At 45.4% G+C, this 21,299-nt stretch overlaps 1 protein-coding gene across 2 annotated transcripts; it reads left to right on the top strand.

The window, feature by feature from the left end:
- The first annotated feature begins 2,507 nt into the window (after nt 1-2,507).
- foxn2a (forkhead box N2a) lies at nt 2,508-18,032 on the top strand. Of its 2 annotated transcripts, XM_079280287.1 has the most exons (6): nt 2,508-2,623; nt 13,395-13,981; nt 15,542-15,666; nt 15,896-15,945; nt 16,600-16,668; nt 17,449-18,032. In XM_079280287.1, exons 2-6 carry the CDS (start codon nt 13,409-13,411, stop codon nt 17,871-17,873), a joined length of 1,242 nt encoding a protein of 413 aa, XP_079136413.1. In that variant the 5' UTR covers nt 2,508-2,623; nt 13,395-13,408; the 3' UTR covers nt 17,874-18,032. The 2 variants fall into 2 exon arrangements, with proteins under 2 accessions (XP_079136413.1, XP_079136414.1); XM_079280288.1 differs by lacking the exon at nt 16,600-16,668.
- The last annotated feature ends 3,267 nt before the right edge of the window (nt 18,033-21,299 follow it).

Below are 21,299 nucleotides of genomic sequence, written 5' to 3'. Positions count from 1 at the left end.
GCATGGTAAATGACTTTGTGCAGCATCATAGTCCCAGAATGCATGTCGTTACACAACCGTATCTATTGTTCTAAATGTATGTGAGAGTAAGCTGGAGAAAGAAAGAGGCAGAGATACCTGCCATACTTCTAATGAATATGCTAAATGTATTATTCAGTGTACGTGTGTGTGACAAAAAAAGGGAGATTATTTTGAATTTCTTCTGGAATGTGATTTATCTTTACAGTTTTTTTTACCTCTTTGCTGGCTGCGTACCAAAGTGTCAACATCTGTGTTTCCCACTCCAGAAACCAAAGCGAGCTGTAATGAGAGAAAAGAAAACGGAGAGGGAACAACAAAGGCAAGAGGACACATTGAATGAAGAGCAGCATACGAACAGGGGTTGTCACTAATAGAGAGTTTTATGAGCTCCAGACCTGCTGAAATGGAGTGCCGTGCGTGTGCAGCAGCTCTTATCGGCTCGTTGGCAGTAAGGGGAGGGTGAGAGCTTCCACACTTGCGCTCCGTAAAAAAAACGGTCTGATTCATTTTCCGCATGAGAGGGTCTCACTGGGGCGGCATCAGACCAGCCAGTCCACACAGATTTATGGACCATTAAAGCAGCAGGCCTCCTGACCGCCGTGCCACCATAGGCTGGCTGCTAAGACACACTGCACCCTCATTCACGCTCAGCCACTACTCTCCATCACAGGCTAGCTTCCTCATTGTTCATCCCTTCCATCAGGACCACTTTTACTGCCTTACATGAACTCCTCTCATAGTCTGTAATCCTGCTATTCTTCACCGCACTCCTTTTGATACAAAGTGAGCTGTTTACTGTAATTAGTTCTCACAAAGACTTTTTTGTCATCCTTTCATGTCACAGAGAAGGATCATTCCTAAAGTCAGTCATCAGCACTCTGTGCAGGCAACACATTATATGGACCAGGAAGCGCTCTGTTAAGAAAATCTCTGATGGTGGTCAGCGGGGCATGTTTGTTTTTTTTAGCTTAACAGCTTTTACAATCAGATTAGCACCATTGTAGGCACACAGACTAATGGGTCTGTATTTTTAACGCATACACGGTTACCTGTTATTAATGCATCTTGCTCTCCTCTCTCTCTCTCTCTTTTGCTTGCTTTGCAACTTCACCATCCCTATGAGTGATGCTGGAAGGAAAAATGGGGCAGAGTCTATGCATCTTGCTGGCCCTAAGAATAGCTCAGTGTGTGCAGGAAAATTATGCCACAGAAACCTGAGCGAAGGCTCAAAATCATGAATGAATATAATGGTACCCAGGGTGCTTTGCCACCACTGATAAATCACTTTATGTGCTTCTTTGTTCGACAAATTAATATTGCAACATTTAATGTCATTCTGGCATAAAATATACATTGTTTCCATGCAATGTAGACAAGATAAACAAGGAACTCACTGAAGCAGCCTGTTAATGATAAGTACCAAGCCACAGATCAAGAAAAATACTTTCCAGAGTGTCACTCAGGTTATTCATTCTGACACACAGCCACCTTTGCGCCACTGCAAAGCCTGTTTGTCCAGTTAGTAGAAGGGGGAAAACATGGGTGTGCATCCACACCAGTACAGAACAGCCCTTGCTGCATGGCCGGTATTTGGCCAGACACAGTAAAAGCAAACAGAGAGGCTATTAGATCAGTCCACTGAGAGCTACTCCTGTACGCTCATGAAATGGATGGCTGAGATGAGTAAGGTATCACCGTCATGTGAAAGTTACAGTTTGGTGTGAAGTCAGTTGGCCAGTAAAGCTGCACTCAACAGATAGCCTGCATGGGTTTCCCGTGGCTCTACAAGCACATCTGTACGGTCACGTGAAAGACCCTTTTTGTGCATTTTTTTGATTATCAACACATTCACAGATAATGAGTTTCATCTGCAACTTGGAAAGTAGGCTACATAATCGTGCTTTTCTGTTTCTTCCCATTTCTTGTCTTTGCTTTGTCTAAATGCTCAGGCCTCAAACAGCATGTGCTTGTTGTGTGTGATGATACACGTCACGTTAGCTCCTTGTATCATCGTTTACTCTGGGAGGGGCCCTGCTGAAGGTCCGCTATCGTCACGAGGCTGGGTGTGGTGACACATCCTTTCTCTCCGCCCTGAGGTGTTTGCGTAGCCTAAATAACGCGGGATTGTTGTGTTGTGGACCCGTCCGGCTTGATCCACTCACACACACACTTTATCAAATTACAATAAACCCCATCACTGCTTCACTGCAAACCCTATCATTCATAAAATGTTTTTCACAAAACGTATTTCCCTCCTCTTATGTTACGTTACAAGCAGCTGGCGATAAAAAAAGTGAAAGCACACACTGACACGATGCAAAAACAGGATGGCGTGCGCGTTCACGGGAGCTCCTGCGCTGCGGCAGTTGCCAGGGGAGATAGGAGGGGAGGGGTTTTGATTGGCTGAAGTGGGGCCTGTTGCTATGGTGACGGCAAGGGGTTTGGTAGCGTTGCCCGTGCGCTGTGTGATCCGCGCGCTGCGTGTATGGAGGAAGCAGCTGCTGATCTGATCTCTGACATTGTGCGAGACAGACATCGGAATAAAACTGCGCGCGGACGTGTCTATAAACATACCGCACCGAGGCACGTGCCGTGCATGATTGTGAGTATTTATACCTGTAAATATGCATTTATAATTGAATATGGTTTGGGTGGATATGTGTGGAACACGCGAAAAGTAAATGTGGTCAAGTGACTTCTCTTAGAGCAGAGCCAGCATGGCAGAGCCAGCGACAGCATGTGGCCAGCTAGCTAGTTCATATGAACGGTGCGTCTCTCTGCTCTATGGGCTCGTATTCATAGCACCGAAGAAGGGCTGTCTTTTGATATATGGAAATATATATAACATTCGACACAGTTAAAATGTTATGCTAACGCTAGCAGTAGGTTTCCTGACCCACGGAACTACTGCTAACGCTACTTTGCCTCACGGTTATGCTGCTGGGTGAGCTAACGTCACGTTAGGGCTCGTAAACCTACTTTAATTAAAGCGAAATCAAATGTGTAACTATGTGTAACGAGTCCCGTTTGTCTGGAAGTGTTGTGCAATAGTCCAGCCCATTACGTGTAACTTTGTATTGCTCATTGTGTGTGGCTGTGGTTGTGTTGTCTAATGCCGCCGTCTACACGGCGTTAGCTACAAACTATATGAGTTTCCTTTGCTAACAGCACTTTCAGTTTACGTTTTCCACTTCGCTTCGACTCTGTGCCATTCAGTGCCTTTGCTTGTCGCGTAGTTCTCGAGTGGTAAGTTAGTAGACGGCGATATTAAATCAGTATCAGTTGTTGTTTAATTTAAGACGCATGTCTCCTCATATTCATAAATTGTTGAATATTTCATGGTGTGTATATATATATATATCGACGGTACCAGAGGTTGGGAGGCTACACTGGCTAGCTAAAGCACATGATGTAATGGATTATCACAAGATTGTCCCAGATACAGAGTGCTCTACAAACATTGTCAGAGGAAGGAAAAATATCCCTTTTTAATCCAGTTGGATATAGTTTATATGTTGCTGTTGAATAGGTCTTTATGTTATTCCACGTGTCTGGTGTCCTTGTTGTCTCTCTACCTGCTGCCTGTTGGAGTTTTATTTACTGGACAAACCTCATCTAAAATGCATTGTATGCTCTTGAGATTTCTGTGTGTATTTGGGAAAAATGTCTTTATCTTTCGTGAGGTTATGACATTAATGTACGCTGACGTTCCTTTTCTTCTTGCTTGACAGTTGTTAATGCCCCAGTGATAAATAGGAGACAAAGGCAACAGGAGCTTAAGGGGCAGAAAAAGACAAAAAAGAAACAGATGTTGTCAATCTGCCATTATTTTTATGGCCAGAATCTCCATGGTCATGTTTGTAGGTCAAACCATCTGTTGTCTTTGCTGTTGCTTGTGGTCGTGTAGCGCGTGTCCGCTCCTGTACATGTTTGTATGTACAGGAGCCTCTGAAGGGGAAGTGCTGTTGCCTCCCAGAATAGACCTGGGTCTTCTAACTTTACTGACATTCATTACTATAAATAAGACCTGTCGTAACCCACTGATGCTGTTATTGCTGATGAGAAACCGCGTTCATAAACACGGCGATTGAAAGCATTGTAGTGGAGCTGAATTTGATTTAGTTGTGCACCATCATACGGGTTATTTGAATTGTTGGAAGAAGACTAAGACATTGTAGTTACCATATGAAGCATTACTCCATGGTTTGAAGTTCTTTTCGTCCTCACGAAGAGGTGAAGTACAGGTGAACGAGGAGGCAGTCTTTGTGAATATCATTATCTTTGATTTTTCTGGGTCAGCTCACAGTGCATGATGTTTGAAAATGTTACTGGCAGACTTGAGAGAATCAAATGCGTTTACTGACGATAGCTTGAAACTGACACAACAATTTGTGAATTTGACAATTGATTACAGTCACAGTATCGTTTACGTTTAACCATCAAGTATTGGCCTACCATTTAAATTCATTCAAACATTTTCCAAAAGAGTAATGCCCTGACAGTCACACACTTCTTTTACATTCCTCCATGTTCATGTTCAATACCAATAGACACAGTGCTATCAAATGCATCTTAAGCTCCTCCAGAACTCCCTTGAATGCCACGCTTCATTTTTACAACTTGGTACAAACACATAAGTGTCACTTTTCTGAGAAGTTGCTCCATTTCACTGTGTGCCGGTGACAGAACAGGAAGATGTTCCTCTGAGGATGTACGATCACGCTGACGCAACGTGACAAGAAAGAGACCACCACAGCACAACAGACTGAATATAAAGTAAAACACCGTAATAAACAAGGAAGTGGCATGATGCTCCATTGTAGCTCGTAGCTGTTACTGTGACACCTTATCTAAGCAGTGGTGAAAAATCTGCACTTCAAAATGGTGGTTGTTGCCGTGTAATCAGTCTTATCTCGGAGTTGCGTACTCTGACCTAGGGCAAATGGAAAGGTTGAGTCCTCTTTAAAAAAAAAATCCAGCGTGTTCTTGTTGCCATAAGAGTGACTGTGGGTTTTAAATTTGTTGCGAAAGCTGACCGTGTGGCAGAACCGTTTTTGGATTGCTCAACGCAGTCTAAACCTGGTGTCTCATGGACTGGCTCAACTGAAAAGCTCAAAGCTTTCTAACCTACTGTTCTCGCGAACACCCTGTGATTACCACGTCCTCTGTGACTCTGATTTGACTATTTTAAAATTGCCGTAATGGCAGAGGTTGAATAATTCCATGATTGGCAGGATACGGTAGTCGGCAGTCATTGTTCCCTTGAGGTAACTGTATTCCCATAATTAGGATGGTGTGCGCATATTGCAGTGTTTTTACACATTTAAACTGGCAAATGATTGAAAAATGTATTAACAGCATGTGGAAATAAAGTCTACAAGCCTGTGCTACTTAAGTTTAGCCAGTGTGTTGTTTGTACTATCAGCCAAAGAAAGTATTTTTGTTTCTATAAAGAACATGTTGGTCTCCTTCTACCTCCCATTCTGGTGGAAGGAGGTGGTTACATTGAACAACCACATATCTATCTGAGATCAGTCACCAATCAGTGGGCTCCAGCGCTAACTGCTGACGTCGGTCCCGTCCGTCTGCTGGAGTTTACTGCTTCGTGCAGTTTTGTGGTTTGCTTGAATAATTAAAGCTGCACATGTGCGTTTCATCACCTGCTCACGCCCCATGTTTTAAAGGAGGGGTATCCCCAGGAGTGTGTGGCCTGTGACATTCTGCTCATCAAACAGAGGTGGTGGCGGCTCTGAATTTGAGATGCAAATGTAAACTTCAGTCGAGGCATGTGCCGCCGCCCTTCTTTTGTTTTACTCTCCTGACTCTCAACTTGTCTGTCTGTTGTTGTTTTTTTCGGTGATGTTTCACATCATTTCGAGATATGGGTACAGCTAATTGGCATCTATTTATATCCCCTCCCACTTAACAGCTGTCCCTATTTTACAAACTGTGGCCAACTATTGTCGGTAATGTCATGACATCAACAAAAAGGCAGAGCAGGTTGACATTCGGTTCAACATCTGAAAATTACATAATTTGAATGTGAATGCTTTGAGTTAGTGCCTCACCTTTTCCTCTTTACGCCTGTCTGTCTGTGTGTGTGTGTGTTTGTGTGTTTACAGAAGTTGTGTATGGGAAATATACTCCTGTTGTGGGGCCCCTCCGTCTGCTCCAGTTATTGTTTTAGGTCTCGTGATTGGTCACAGTGGTTATGCCCTGACTCTATAGTGAGCAGCCCCCCCCTGACTGTGCCCGTCTCATTTGTGATGGGCTGGACTGAAGATGCAGCCCATTAGGGCCGGCCTCAGCGAAGGAGACAGCGATGCAACCGTTTCCTCGCTGAGTGAAGGGAAGAAGGGAAGCGGGCCCGTGTCCCGTGTCACAATGGGTCTTTGTCCCGTCACCCCTGGCTGAGTTAACGGGGACTTATTTAATTGATGGCAGTGTGACAGCGACGACACGGGCTGACCAGTTTGTGTGCAAATCATCAGATTGTATTGTTGGTTCACCAACAATTTGTAGCTGGTAAAGGGCCGGTGAGCTGTTTGTTCATAATGTATATAATAATATAAGTTAGGGCTGGGCGATATGGCCTAAAAAAAAAATCTCCGATTTTTTTACAAAAAATCCGATTCACGATTTAAATCGATTTTTTTCCCCCAAATTTTTTTGCAGATGACAGAAGCTGTTGAAAACATTTTTTTCTTTTATTTTGTGATGATTTTCCCAAGTAGGTTGATAAAAATAAAGTGCAAACAAAACCTGAACATTGTAGAAAGGTGCCTGTAGTATACAAAAAGTATTTGGTCACTCTTTTGTTTGCCTGAATCATTTAAATATAAAATTAAATTAAACATAACATTAAATGGCATTAAATAGTAGCCTTCCATTGTAAACAACTGTGCAAATGTAACTTTTTACAGTAAGCTTTTCTAACTGAATACACTGATACAAACACAGCATGAAATAAAATGTATATGACCCTTTAACATTCACATTTTCAAAAGTGCAACATCTGATCTAACATCAACATAACATATTTTGCACAGTAAATAAGTGCATGTAAACAAAATCAAGTGCATTCACAACATAACCAACAGTATTAAACAGTAGTGCATGTTTTTTCTAAATATTTTTTGCCAGGAAGACAAGCCTGTCTACTACCTCTGGCTTCAGGCATGCACGGTGGCATGTAACAATGCCCCCCCCCCACACACTGAAAAGCCTCTCAGAGGGGGCACTTGTAGCTGGCACAGAGAGGTATTTCTTTGCTAAAGTACTTAGCCTTGGAAAGTTAAGTTGGTGACGCTTCCACCAGTCAAGTGGATCGGTGTCTGGGTCAACCTGCTGGACCACAGGTCAGTTGTTGCGGAGTAGAATGACATCCCCTCCAGCTCCGCAGAGATCCTTTGGCGTGTACTATTGTACAGCCGAGGCAAGGCAACGTCAGAAAAATGTTTACGGCTTGGTAGCACGTACCTGGGGTCCAAAGCTTTGAGACGGTGAATAAACCCCGGCTTTTCCACGGTGTATATGGGCACCATATCTTTTGCGATATACATCGCGACTGCATCCGTGATGGCTTTCCACCGGGCACTCTTCTTCTCATGCGGAGTACAGTTGGTGAATGTCTCCAAAATGCTGGGTTGTTGTTGTGAGGTGGCGGCGGCGGCGGCGGTGACATTGTTTTAGTTTGTAAACAATGCGCGCGCACTCTACTACGGGAACCCAACGGGGGGGAGGGGTGGGGGCGATTTTCTCGATTTTCAATAAAACACATCGCCTTAAAGCACACATTCGAATTAATCGATTAAATCGATTTATCGCCCAGCCCTAATATAAGTGTAACACAGTGTTATTAAATGTTTTATACGGGGAGCTGTACTTGAAGCAGCTCAGTCCAGGAATAAGCACGCAGCTCAGTTTACTAGAGCATGTCTAGAGCTTTGCTATTTTTAAAAGTCTTACATTGTCATCAGATCACCATGGTGATATGTTGGGGAAAAAACTAAAAGTTTAAAATTGATTTAAAGTCAACCTCATTCGAGCAGAGGATGTAACGGAGGCCATGGACCAAAATGTGTTTGAATTCTTTCTGGTATCCTCAGTCAAATAAATACTAAAACGTGTGCTGATAATTACAGCTCATGTTCTCTCCGGTCTGTGGAGTACTATACGAGTACTATACCAGTACTACCCGAGTACTATCACATCTACTTTTTTTTTTACACAGTTACTGAGAATTGGTACAAATGGGCCAACAAGAAATGTTGTTGTGGGTTAGACTCCAAAAAACAAAGAAAGATTTAAAATGCTCGTTGATTTGTGTTCTACGGTAATCCTCCAGTTGTAGGAGCCGCTGATGTTGAACCAACATAAGTGAGTAAAAGACAAACTATGAAAGGCTGTTACCCAGAAGCCCATTCATACTTTCCGCATGTCCACGAGGGTCCGCTTTGCTCCCCGTGGATTTAACAGTGGCCATACGCCCATGTCCGCGAGGAAGAAGAAGATAACAAAATGGCTGCTTGTTTTGAGGAGATCCTCCTTTACCCACATTTAAGGGAATACAACAACAACAGCCAACGAGTGGTGAACTCCGGGCAAACAACGGTGTAGGGACCTGAACCTTCAGTGCTGCCAGAAGAAGAAAACGTTACCGCTACTTGAAGCACGTTCAGCTTTTGATGTGTATGCACTTTAGCCAGAAGCTCTCGTAAATGTGTTTACGAGAGTCCTCGTGCTGGTCTCTCTGGGTCCCCGCTGTACTTCACCTGGATACCTGTGAAGGACTCCATTAGAGTCCCTATAATTCAGAACTGAAGGCTTCTGTCGTTTGGCTTTCCTGTAAGGCCTCATTGGTGTTTTCTGTGTTCCTACGAAATCCCATTTGCAAATACTTGTAGTATTTACTTGGAAAGTAATCTCAGTCAGAGCACATTCCTGGTAATGGCTTATGTCGAAACTTCAACCAAACTTTTAAAGGCACATTGTGCCTTTTTAAAAGATGAAGAAACTTGAAAAATATCCCCCTTTTTAATCATTTATTAGAAGTATTTGCTGCTTTTTGGTATTCAACAGTATACGAGGTTGGTGCGTCGCTGATTGGTGGTCAGTGTGTGCACACTGAACTTAAAGCCACATGTCCCAAGAGATAAGGGTTCAGCGTTGGCATGGACTTCTGAAGGCCTCATTTCTGTTGACAGTCAAAGTGCAGTCCCGTGTGTTTGAGTTCGAAGTCAATGTCTTCGACGGACATCACAATAATTACCCGGTGTTTTGTTTACTCGTTTTCCCCTGACTGTTCCAGTGATTGCATCAGTCAATACGTCGGGGTTCGGCCCGGTTGTTTGTCGGCCGTCTATAAGCTTCATGCTATAAGCTTCATGCCGGTGGAATTCATAGATTGCCAAAGTAAACACACCGCTGCTGCTCGAATGAGCGCTACCTCTCGAGTCCACTGTTTGGGCCTGACTGTCTGAATTTTTTGTTTTCTGAAAATGAACTTCCTCAACAGGCAGGAGGTGTTTCCTTCCCTCCCCGGTCCCTCTGTTTGAGACTGTGAGGTGAATACTGAGCACTCCTGAAACATGACGAGAGCAAAAAAACAACTGCCCCTTTGTATGAGCCGAGTGTGGGGCCAATCGTAGCGCTTTGTGCGAAGCTTTGTCCCTTCGCTTTCACCTCGGGGCTCTGAGGAGGTTGCTTTAATCCATTGAAGTAGTTTGATTTGAAAATGTTTAATTTAGACATGCTTTAACAGTAGCCTGATTAGCTTTGACGCTAATGGACGCTTTATTTTGCTTTGACATAATTTGACCCTCCCAGTGGAAAGAAAATAAGAAGACTGCCACTTGGTGCTCTGGATCAGCGTTTCCCTCTCTCCCTCTCTCTCTAACTCAGCCCCCCCCCCCCCTTTTGTCTCATTCACATTTTTAGAGCTCCAGCCAGCCTGGGTAGTTACCTAAATATCAGTTAGGGTTTCAAATAACACCCCTGACCGCGGGGTCGTTGCGACACACCTTTGTGTATGTATGACACAGAGGTGTAACTGGTTTGTGTCAAACTGGTTTGTTTTCTCGTGAAGAGGGTGTGGCGGGAGTTCGTCTGTGCATGAACGCACACGGCAGTTAAAAACATAACCGCTTTCATTCTTGTTCTGAAATCTGTTGTTCACGTCGACATGATAAGTTGTTTGTCATTTCTTTTTTTTTTTACTGATCAAAATAGCTTCTTGGCGCATAGAACGGAGAGTATTGTGAAGTATGCCTTAGTGGCACTTAGTCAGCGGGGCCGTGACACCCAGATCGGCCATGGTGGCCTTTCCCACCGCTGCTCTTTGTCAGACAGGTTTGTGAAGAACAGCAGCAGACTGCTGGCCTCAGCATTTTTCTGCCTGTATTGATCTCCCCACATTAGCTCCCTCTTCATGCACAGACATGAGCACAATTGCTTCCCTTACAAACATTGGCTGCCGTGGCAACTGAGTCCAGATTGGCGAGATGCACTCCCCAGAAAACATTTCAAAGCGGTACACCTCTTCATCGTCTCCTTTACATCCGCACCCGTACATATTTGACACATCAACGGCTTGAATTCGCCACTTAAATCTATCTCCATATGTCTTTGTGTAGTTTTGAATAGGCTCAGTGCTTAACAGGATAAAAGAGCAGTTTGAAAGGGGGGGTAGTGTTTGGCACCTGCTGTTAGTGGCTGTTTGCACATGAATATGATGAGGCTGGCGGTGTGCGGGGCTATTTTAACTTGCAGATGAGACACCAGGTCAGCGCCATTTGCAGCGTTGGTGTATTTTTCAAGGATGCTGCAGTCAACAGGCCGGTCCGGCTTATTAGCTCCCTCTCGCCTCTGCACACTAGTGTCCCATTATTCGCGGCGGTCCCTGCCGCCTCTCTTTGATGCCTTTTTTTTCATAAGAGCAATGTCGACTGCAATCATTGCAACAACGATGGTAATTGACCAGCTGCATTTATGGTGGAACACTTCCTGTGTTTTGGCTGGATGCGAGGCAGCCTTCGCGATGGTGCACCCGGCCCTCCGTTGGTATTCAAATGACCGGTCTTCTGGAGGAGATGCTCAAAAGGCGAGGAGCGTCCGAGGGCCCAGCTGAGAGGTCATGGCTGTGAAGACGAGACTAGGGTGATGCTGAAGGTTAATCAGTGGTCGGACACTTCAGCCAGGCGGTGACTTCTTCTCATCTTTCCACCACAAAACAGAATCAAGTTTGCAGGCAGTCATTCGTGGCCTGTTGAAGAAGACAGGACAGCCATGTGTTACAGTTACACCTTTTAATCAAACCAAAGACCCGATGCAGTCGAGGATGGTTGTCGTCAGTGTTTAACGGCCAACGCAGTCATTGATCTTGACTTAAACTTGAAAAGAACAGCCTAAAGTAGGTCTTCATAGAACAGCCTGGGATCCTCAGCCCTTTCTTCTCATCTCCTCTCTCTGGCATCAACACAAATACAAAAACACTTTCATTTTTAAAAGCATTGGATATTTGGCCTGTGCACGCAGCTAGCCTAATTCAGAAATGATTTTTGGAAGGGATAAATTACATTTCTTTTCTTTTTTCCTTTTTTTTCAGAAACTGCAGGCTCGTCTGTCTGCACAGTCTCTCTTTTTATTTTTAAATTCATTCAGAGTAGGAAGCTGTCATGTCGAGAGATCTCTTTCTGTGTGTTGGTCTCCTGAGCAGAGATCTCCCTTGAACAAAAATGGGCAGTTCTCTCGCTGCCTGACAAGTCTGATTGCTCTGCTTCGCTTAGAGCCGTGATTCATCCTCGACTGAGGATAACTTACGTAGCCGAGCGCACTACCGCTGGCTCACTCTCTCCGGTCCTCTCTCGGTCATCCTCTGTCCTTCCATAAAAGGATGTCTCTGCTGTTATGTCCCTTCCTATGTCCACTCTGCCTGTCCCCTTACTTCCTTCTTGCCGCAAACTGTATATGCGGCTCACAAGTAAATATCAATGGTGCTGACGAATTGAAACGCAGACAATAGAGGATTGGCGTGACGTCACTTATAGAGCCGACGGGATGTACAATTCTGACAGAAACTTAAACAAATATACTTAAGTCTGAAGGAATCACAACCCGAGATGTTCAAAGTCAATCTAAACCACAATAGGGTCCGTGTGCTACATGTTTGTCCCCTCGTTGAGGGTTGAGTGGTCATTTAGTAACTGATGCCTCCTCCTTTGCCCTCATGTCCTCACTGACTCTGACAAACTCGTGTGTCACACCCCTTCTCCTGTCTCACCCACTGTGCAAACACTCGCGTTTGACCTAATTCTTATCTTATCGCAGAAATGAAAAGATATGCCCCCACCACCACCGCTCTCCGTGCTCCTTTACCTGTCCGTCCAGCTCTCTATGCGTCCATCTCTGCCCCCCCCCCCCCCCCGCCATGTCCACCCACTGGCTGCAGCGGGAGCTTCGTCAGCGTGGATTATTATTTTGCTTATTGTATCTATGGATCTTATTTGTGGGGATTTTTTTTCTGCTCTTATTGAAGGGATGGCATGGTTGTCATGGTGACACCCAGGACATAAAGCTTGTTGTTGTGAGATCTCTTTGTGCTCTTGGCCTCACCAGCCATAGCTTGTGTTGTTTGGTTTTACAGTTATTCAGATTTACTGGACACCATTTGATTTCATGTTTACTTATTTTAGTGTGTTTTTCTGTGCCTGTACTTGAAACCATTGCTCAGCATTGGGTTCAATTCAAACTCTTTGACTGGATCGTTGTTGATGACATTGCCAGTAATCATTGTCTTATTAATAATGGTACTTGGGTGGGATTACTTAATGATACAGGGCTTCTGGCAATATTGAATGTCCTAGTGCCTGTAGCCTCTTTACACTACTTAATCTGGCATGTGACAAATTGAGACTTGATCAGTCTAGAAGAGCCATCCACTCTGTAAAGATGGAGGCCTTCCACTCATTCCTGCAGTCGTCAGGCGGTTTCCTGCTCAGTCACACGTAACGAGCAGCCGATGTGGGCGTCGAGTGGAGCCTTAAGTCGGTTCAGTTGCTTGAGAGGACCTCCTCGAAGGTCCTCGGCCGGAGTCTAGAGGAGGAGGAGAGCCGAGAGCCTCTCCGTCCTCGCCGGGCGTGGAGGAGAGGGGCAGTGAGAAGGTGCAATAGAGGCAGACAAGCTCAGCCACGGGGGGTTAGCCCCCCCAGGAAAGACTTAAGAAAACCAGGTCAACGCTCGGAAGAGCACATCATTCTGTCATGTCGCATCCAGTTACTTCATACTGCCAACTTTGTGATGAAATCAGTTCAAAAACTGTGATTGTTGTCTCCATGCTGTCAAACATTAACAACCTCTCCTCTCTCTCTCTCCAGACCTCTTTGATTTAATGGGTCCAATCATTGGGATGTCACCAGATAAGAAAACGGAAATTCCGGGTATGCAAGAGGAGCGGACGGGGCTCCGAGGCGTTTGCGGCGTGGGAACGCTCCCCGAGGCGGAGTGCGCGTCTAGTCCGCTGGCGACCAGCGTGGACCGCGCCGGAGGCGCCGAGGACGAGGAGCTCACCAACCTCAACTGGCTGCACGAGAACCTGCTTCAGAACTTCGCTCTGGGAGGCCCGGAGGCTCAGCCCAGCGGCAGCCCCCTCTTCGACATAGAGGGAGACTACGGGTCCAGCCAGGGCCCGTCGTCGTCGTCGTCCTCCTCCTCCTCCTCGTCACACGGCAGAGGCCGGGAGCGGGACTCGTTGAAGTCCAAGCCCCCCTTCTCCTTTTCTCTCCTCATCTACATGGCCATCGAGCAGTCTCCCAGCAAATCTTTGCCCGTGAAAGAAATCTACGGCTGGATTCTCGAGCACTTCCCTTATTTCTCCAACGCTCCCACCGGCTGGAAGAACTCGGTCCGTCACAACTTGTCCCTGAACAAATGCTTCCGCAAGGTCGAGAGGAGTTTGGGAAAGGTAGGGTTATTGAACTTTCTCCTAAACGTTCATGCACTTCACACAGATTTAAGCTGAGGAAACTGTTATCGTATTGTTTGATGATGTGACGGTAACGTTTTATAGCTGCACTGTGGCTCATGTGTATTGTGTGTAACACAACCGCAGGCAAGCATCCCACATTCTGGAAAACCTCAATGTCGCACTCGCGAGAAAAGAAGCCAGCGTGACCTGCAGTGCAAAGATGGGTTTGTTGGAGGAATCTTTGTCTGCCTGCTCCTGGCAGAGTTACAGTGACTCATTCCTGGAGGGGAAGGAGGGGGGGGGGGGAGAGAGAAGAGAGAAGTTGACCTTCTCATGTGCTCATGCTCGTGACAAAAAGGACAGACGCATACTGCACATCCTGCATAAAGTTCCTGCCGTCAGTGTAGTTCAGCCTGCATTTGTTGCTCAAGTTTTCAGAGAGTGGCAGCAAGGTTTTTCCACGAGTACAGTCCTGCGTCACACTTCAACCTGATTTGCATTGTTGCTGATCCAGAGGACACGGCGACGGCCATATTGCGCTTCAGTATGCGTTTTGACCGGTGGAGCCTGTGGTGCCGAGGCTCGTGCCTGTTAGGACCTCGTATTCTCCCACCGTGGGAGGCGGTGGCGGTTAGCGCTCGGCGAGTAGCAGCGCGGCGCCCCGCTCAGCGTGTGCAGGTGCACAGCGTGAGCCCCGTCGTCTGCCGAGAGACCAGTTTCACATGACACTGGCTGGTGGTTTCCGTTGCCATGGAGACATTTCCTTCTTCCTGCATCAGGGCTGGTTGGTAATCTGAGTCAAGGTTATCCTCCCTCCCTCCCTCCCTCCCTCGCTCTACTCTCCTCCCAGACTGGGCAATGCGCCGCCATCAGATAAAGTGACACTTTAACACACTCGCGCACACACACACATCACTAACGGACACATTTGTTCCTCGCACGGCCCTGAAGAAGCAGTTATTTCCTCCTTTTGTTCAGGCCGTTGAGGAATTCTTAGTTATGCGTTTGCTGTTTCCAGTGCTTTGTCTGTGATGTCGTGCTCCTCGAAGGGCTGTCGCCTTAACATTCTTTGCCATTCGTGAAAGAGGAGACCTTCATTACATCACTATGCTGCTGTATGCACTGCTCACTGATATTGTCAGCTGAGGATTCTTTCAGGAATTCATAGAAAGTCAAATGTGTACTTACTAGTAGTGGCAACGTGCAAAGAAGCGTATCAACAATGTGAAAAAGACGTGAATATAAAGACTGCATGATTTCAAATAATACATCCTGCTTTGCAAAAAGTATTATGAGGAAGGAAATGCATTCGAAATGTTCCCACCGTTTCAAGTTCTGGTGAGAAACACTCAATTTAAACATGACTTTTGTTTGTTTACACGAAAATCCACAGGGTGCCTTTGTTTAAACCAAAGGACCAATCGGAATACATTCCAGACAAACTACACAAGACCATCATTGATTTACAAAATCACAATTCTTCTCACAGTTTGTTGCTGAAAGTGTCTTCCTCTGTATCCCGGGTCAGAGGTTTGATGTCCCTGCTCTGTTCCACAGGCCAATGGAAAAGGTTCTCTCTGGTGTGTTGACCCCGAGTACCGCCCCAACCTGATCCAAGCCCTTAAGAAGCAGCACTTCCCTGCCGCACATGCCTTCTGCACACCACCCGCCTCCCCACCCAGGTAAACCTTCCCCAGTCACTCTCTGTACGTTGTGAACTATATATTTGCGTCGGTAATACCGTGCTCCGTTTACTTATTGGACTCGGCATTGTTAGCGAGGCATATCATAACATTTGATCCTTTTTAAATAAAAGGGTGACATTTTTCATTTTCTTCACATCTCCTTTACAAACTCCAGATCTGACCTTTTTTGTGTGTGTTTTTTTTTTCCTTTGTTTACATTCTGCAGTGCCTCCTCGCCCCCTCGCCATCTCTTTCTACAAGGCTGCTCATTCAAAGGTAAGGGCGGGAGACGAACCAGCTCTGTGTTTTTAAGTTTCCACATGTACATTAAAAGCGGAAATTCCAATCACTGCGGTTTCTGTTAGCTTGTGTCTGTGTGGTATTTTGATTGTGTCGCCTGTTTCACATTTCAGTCCCAGAACATTCAACATCACCGTGCTTGTATCCTCAACTCTTGGTTTGATTTGTTGCTTTCGAGTCATTGATGCCTCATGTTGACCATAATATAGAGAGCTCCCAGTCGATGCATCAGCCCCCCCCCACCCCCCCCACCCCCCTCTGCCTCTTGGATTTGTAACCTTGACGACAGGCAGAGGTTCTGCTGGTGCTGAGTCGAGCACTCAGTCTCACTGTAATCATTAATAATTTAGAGCCCCAGAAGTGAGCTACGAGGCTTTTAGACACTTGTGTCAGGTCTGAAAAAGAGTCGGATGCGATATCAGTGGCTTCAATTCATCCTCCGGTTTGTTTCGGGGGAGCCTCCTGCATATCCAGTCCATTCTGTGAGCGTTTGATTGGGCCGCTCTGCCCCCCCCCCCCCCCCTCCCCGGTTTAAAATGATCGAAAGGAGCCCGGTCCGAGTAGAGATGCCATGCTAGCATGCTTTCACAGCTCAGGACTGACCATCATGCATGTTCTCTCCTCTTCCAGAGTCTGACATTGATGCTGCCACTGCCATGATGCTCTTAAACTCTGCCCCCGGGCACCACGTTGACCCATGTAAGAGAATCCACAAGCAGCCATACTTTCATACTTCCAACTCTTTGTCTTCCTACCCTCGACATACCGCCCTGCCATTGCTTATGTAATCTTTTTATTTGGTGTGCTTTAATTTGTGTGCAAGTCTCCTGTTGTTACAGACAAAATGTTGTTTCCAGAACATGATTGCATGATTGCATACAATTTCTCCTGCAGACTCTAGGTCGACATTTGGGAAATACTAGACACAGCAGCCAGTTAGCTTAACATAAAGGTTGGAAATGGGGGGAAACGGATCGTCTGGCTCTTTTTAATCAAACTTACTGGCTGATGTTGCTTATATCTTACATTAGATCATGATTGTATTGAACCTTTACGAATCTAACTTGTTTCAATGACGGCACGAGCCCTCTCAGGATTATTTCAGTGCGGTTGGGTTTTGCTAATATTTCTACTTTCCCCGTCAATGTTCTGCTTTAACGAGAAGATATTTTTAAACCAGGTGTTCCCTCTTGGGCTGTGAGAAGTATCACTTCTGCTTTGTATTTGTAAACAAAGCCAGCCAAAGCTACAGCATATGGTTCACTGTAACTTCAAAACAAACAAAATCTAGTTAACTGTAAAGTTACATAAGAACTTTCATAGGACAGGATTTTCCTGGTGTCTGTCAACTAAAGCGTGGAACTTTTAATCTAGTTTTACACGACATGCAATATTTAGCGCATTAGCCAAGACTAAAAACAATATGCTTTTGTATTTGAACGTGTACTCATCACTCTGTTAATCCTACGCTCCCCTCAGGCAACTCTGACGGCCCTCTGGACCTCTCCCGACCCGACTCCGTGCTGGTGAGCAGCGATCCGAAGCAGGACCACAACTACAGCAGCGTGGCCCTGCAGCGCTGCTCCTCCCGCTCCTCCTCCTCGTCTCTCTCCTCCCTGGACGAAGGGGGCTGCGACCGCGGGCAGTCCCACCGCGCCGGCAGCGAGGGCTTCCACAGCGACGAGGACTCCGACCTCTGGGACGAGAGGGGCGTCCACCAGACGTCCCGGCGTCCGCCCGCCATCAAGTGGCCCGCCGGCAAGAGGGCGCGGCGCGAGGTCAAGCCGGAGCTGGACGAGGAGCTGAAGGAAGCCGCCGGGTCCTTGCTGCACCTCGCCGGTATACGCAGCTGCACGGAGGGCTCCAAACGCACTGTCAAGAGCACAAAACTGAACAGGAAATGAAGATTATTTTTGCCCCCCCCCCCCCCCCCTCATCAGACTCCGGACCCTGTGAACCCTAACCTCTGACCCCTGATCGTGTGTCCGAGTGTGCCTCCTTCTCCTTATCTGATCGTTCATTGGCCATTTTGAGCCTTTTTTGTTTTTTTTTGTTTGGGAATATCCCCGTCCAACAAAGCAAATGGCAATAGTATCGTTCACACAGGAGAACAAAGCCATATAGAGACTTCTGTACCTCGGGGGTGGGGGTGACTGCTGGGGGCGGGTGTTTGGGCTTATGGAGAACCATCAAGAAACCCCCTATCCAAAATGACCTGCCTGCTTCTGTTGGATTAGAAGATTGTGATTCAAGATTCTTTTCCTCTAAAAAAGACAAAGATGGGAAAAAAGCTGAAGGTTTTATAACTCAAAGCGTTGCATGCTTCCTCCTCAAACCTGTATCCTCTTCCAAGTGAATCTATTTATGAAGCGAATGAGTGCATGTTTGTAACAGACAAAACCGAACCTCCTGGTGTTACCATTCTCTCCTTTTTGTGCTGAAGAAAAAAAGAAATGCCACATTGCTTTGAAAGGAGTCCCTGCACCATGAATCCTCTTGTAAGAGAGATGCAATAATTATCCACAACCTTAACTTTTCTTCATGTCATGGTGTTGTTTTTTTCAGAGTTCAGTACTTAGTTCAACTTTACAATTTAGACAAATGAATGGAGTGGTACTATTATCTTGCTCTGCGATAACCGTATTACACACAAGCTCTGGCTCTATTTCAGGATTATGTGGAAATAGTATTACTCTGCCACTGCCAAATTTAGTTGCAAAGTTAGCTAAACTACTTCTGTGCGGCCGTTACAGTGCTATACGAACGAAAGTTTACTTTTCTTTCTTTTTCTTTTGCAAATCAACCGCTCATCCTGTCCATCCCCTTCATTCATCGGTGTGTTTTTGACATTTATCGTGCAGACATATATTCACATGTTTGGTGACAGCCTATGCAAAGGGAACATCTGCCACCAGATGTTCACTGCCTGTTCATAGGTTATCCTCCATAGATTTAATTTTATTTCGTGTGTGTGTGTATCATAGTGCATGTCAGCCTAAACCTTGAGATATGACGGTCGTGTTGAAAGAGTTTTGAAATGGCCAAACACTTTCTCCTCTCCTGAAGTATTCGTGCGCTCGGTGTCGTGACCGATCTCCTTGCTACAGCTGTGTCGTGGGGCTGCTTGGTGCTCTGCTTGCTTCTGAATGCAGAGCTGTTTAATAATCACAGAAAGGAGCGGGCAGTAAACTCACACAGCTTCTCGCTCCGTTAATTGGGTTTGCAGATCTCCTGTTTTTAAACCATGTACTTTTGAAAATTAGAAAATTGTACAGCTGATTTTCTGTTGGCTGATCCTGTGGCGAAGTGAATTCACAACTTGAGGGAGGGTGTGTCTGTTTGGTGCAGATCGAAGTGTAAAGACCGAGAAGGGGCCGGCCAGAGAGAACCGGAGGAGTTGGAGACCCGCGATGCTCTTACGTTGTGGCCACAGCTCTGGCCACAAGTGTTTCGTCCTCGCTCTTCCTCCTAGAACAAAAATAAGGAAGTGCGCGCTATCTTCTCAAGCTGTGAAACGGAGTGTTTATTGTCAGTTGATTGCATGCAGTTCACTGAGGGGAAGTTGCGAGCCACTTGGGTAAAAGGCCACGATTCTCATGCGAGTTTTTTTTCCTCTTTTTTTTCTTTCTTTTTTTTTTTAAAAGGCTGTGTACTGGCAGCGTACAATACAAGGTAGCATGGCCGCTCACAGGGGGGGGGGGGGCAACAAACTGAAAATCCTAATATTTCTTCCTGCCGCACTAGATCACACGGTCACGGTAACTGTTAGCAGAGCATGCGTGGTCAGTGCCAAACATGTTCTTGTGCCACTGATGGAGAAGTGCAAAGGGCCATGGTAACTATACAGTCATGAGAGTAACAATGCTCCAGTTTTCTGAATCATTGGGACAGGAAGTGGGAGAGGACGCGGGTCAGTACAGTGACTGAGCCCGTCTCTCTCTCGGGTTATTTCTGTAGCTTTAGAGTGGGAACTGCTTCAGTTCTCAGAAGTAATACTTGCATACACTGGTCTTGTTTAGCTGTGAAAAAAAACAAGTTATTGTTCATTAATCATCACCTTATTTATGACGTTAATTTATGGGATTCTTAAATGCAGAGTCTATCAAACACTGGTCATCTGAAACGAGTGACTAGGCACATTTATTTTTCTCCCTCTGTGAACTCCACTTAATAAGTATTTTGTTTTTCTCCTCGTCTTATTTTACAGCAATACACTTTTGTTTTCTTTCACTATGTTGTAGTGATTAAGTATTTTGGCCAACGTCTATTGTCTTTAGAGCGGGTGTTTTTATTTTTTTCAATCTAACCATGACTGCCAGGTTCTCTTGATGTTTTGTTTTGCTTTTTGTTAGGCTGGATAGTTTATTAACATTAATCCTGAAAAACCTTTTGTTGCCAAAATTGATGCACAGCCGGGGTGTAAAATGTAAGATGGACACTTTCCCCTCGTACTGCAGAAGGTCATTGACGAAGATTGAATCTTTTTATTTATTTTTTATTACATTTCTCTCATGTTAATGTTATTGTGACTAAGTTGTCACAAATTTAATTTTGGCTCTCAATCTCATCACAGATTAGAGTCTATAAAAAAAAAAAGAAAAGCCGACTGCCACTCATGACTCATGCTTCCGGGTATTGTTACGGGATGTGGAGTAAAAACTGGATCAGACTCTGTGGATGAGCCACCTAAACATGTCGGCGTCCAACGTTAACAAGAAACCAGCTCCTCCACTGCTCCACAGCTGTTTTTGAATAATAATTGTGTGATTCTCAAAATTTCTGTTGCAGTTCCTGAAGGGTAGGATGAACATTTTCGTTTGCATTCGACAAAGTTGCCAACCCAGTATCAGTTTGTGTCAGCTGTCTGCCACGTCTGTTGGACCGACACACCTTTTGGTTTTTGTATGCTAACCTCTGTTGATAAAATGTTTATAAGATTTATTTTCGCCAAAGATATGCAATTGCATTATATATGGTATTACAAAATATTAATAAAAACCTGTTCTTGTTTCCACTGTCTTTTTATTCTAGTCAGAGCAACAGCACTTTATCACAATAAATAAGACTTGACACATTTGCTTGCCCTCCAAACTCTCCTCCACAACACAAGACAGCCATCGCTTTACATTAGTAGCCTACACGAGTACATCTTTTGATCAACATTGCCACCTGCTGTGAAGGCCACCAGATTGAAGTTCTTGTTCATAATCTATTCTTTAGAATAACTACCGGTATCTCCATGTGACTGCTTTTCTCATAACCATGTTACAGCTGGCAAATATTTCCCACCAGCGGTTCGGGGCTGTTTTGACTGCACAAGCTGTGCTCGG

Source organism: Melanostigma gelatinosum (genome assembly GCF_949748355.1).
Source record: "Melanostigma gelatinosum genome assembly, chromosome: 12".
Taxonomy (NCBI): Eukaryota; Metazoa; Chordata; class Actinopteri; order Perciformes; family Zoarcidae; genus Melanostigma; species Melanostigma gelatinosum.
This window is presented reverse-complemented; position numbering and strand designations above follow the sequence as displayed.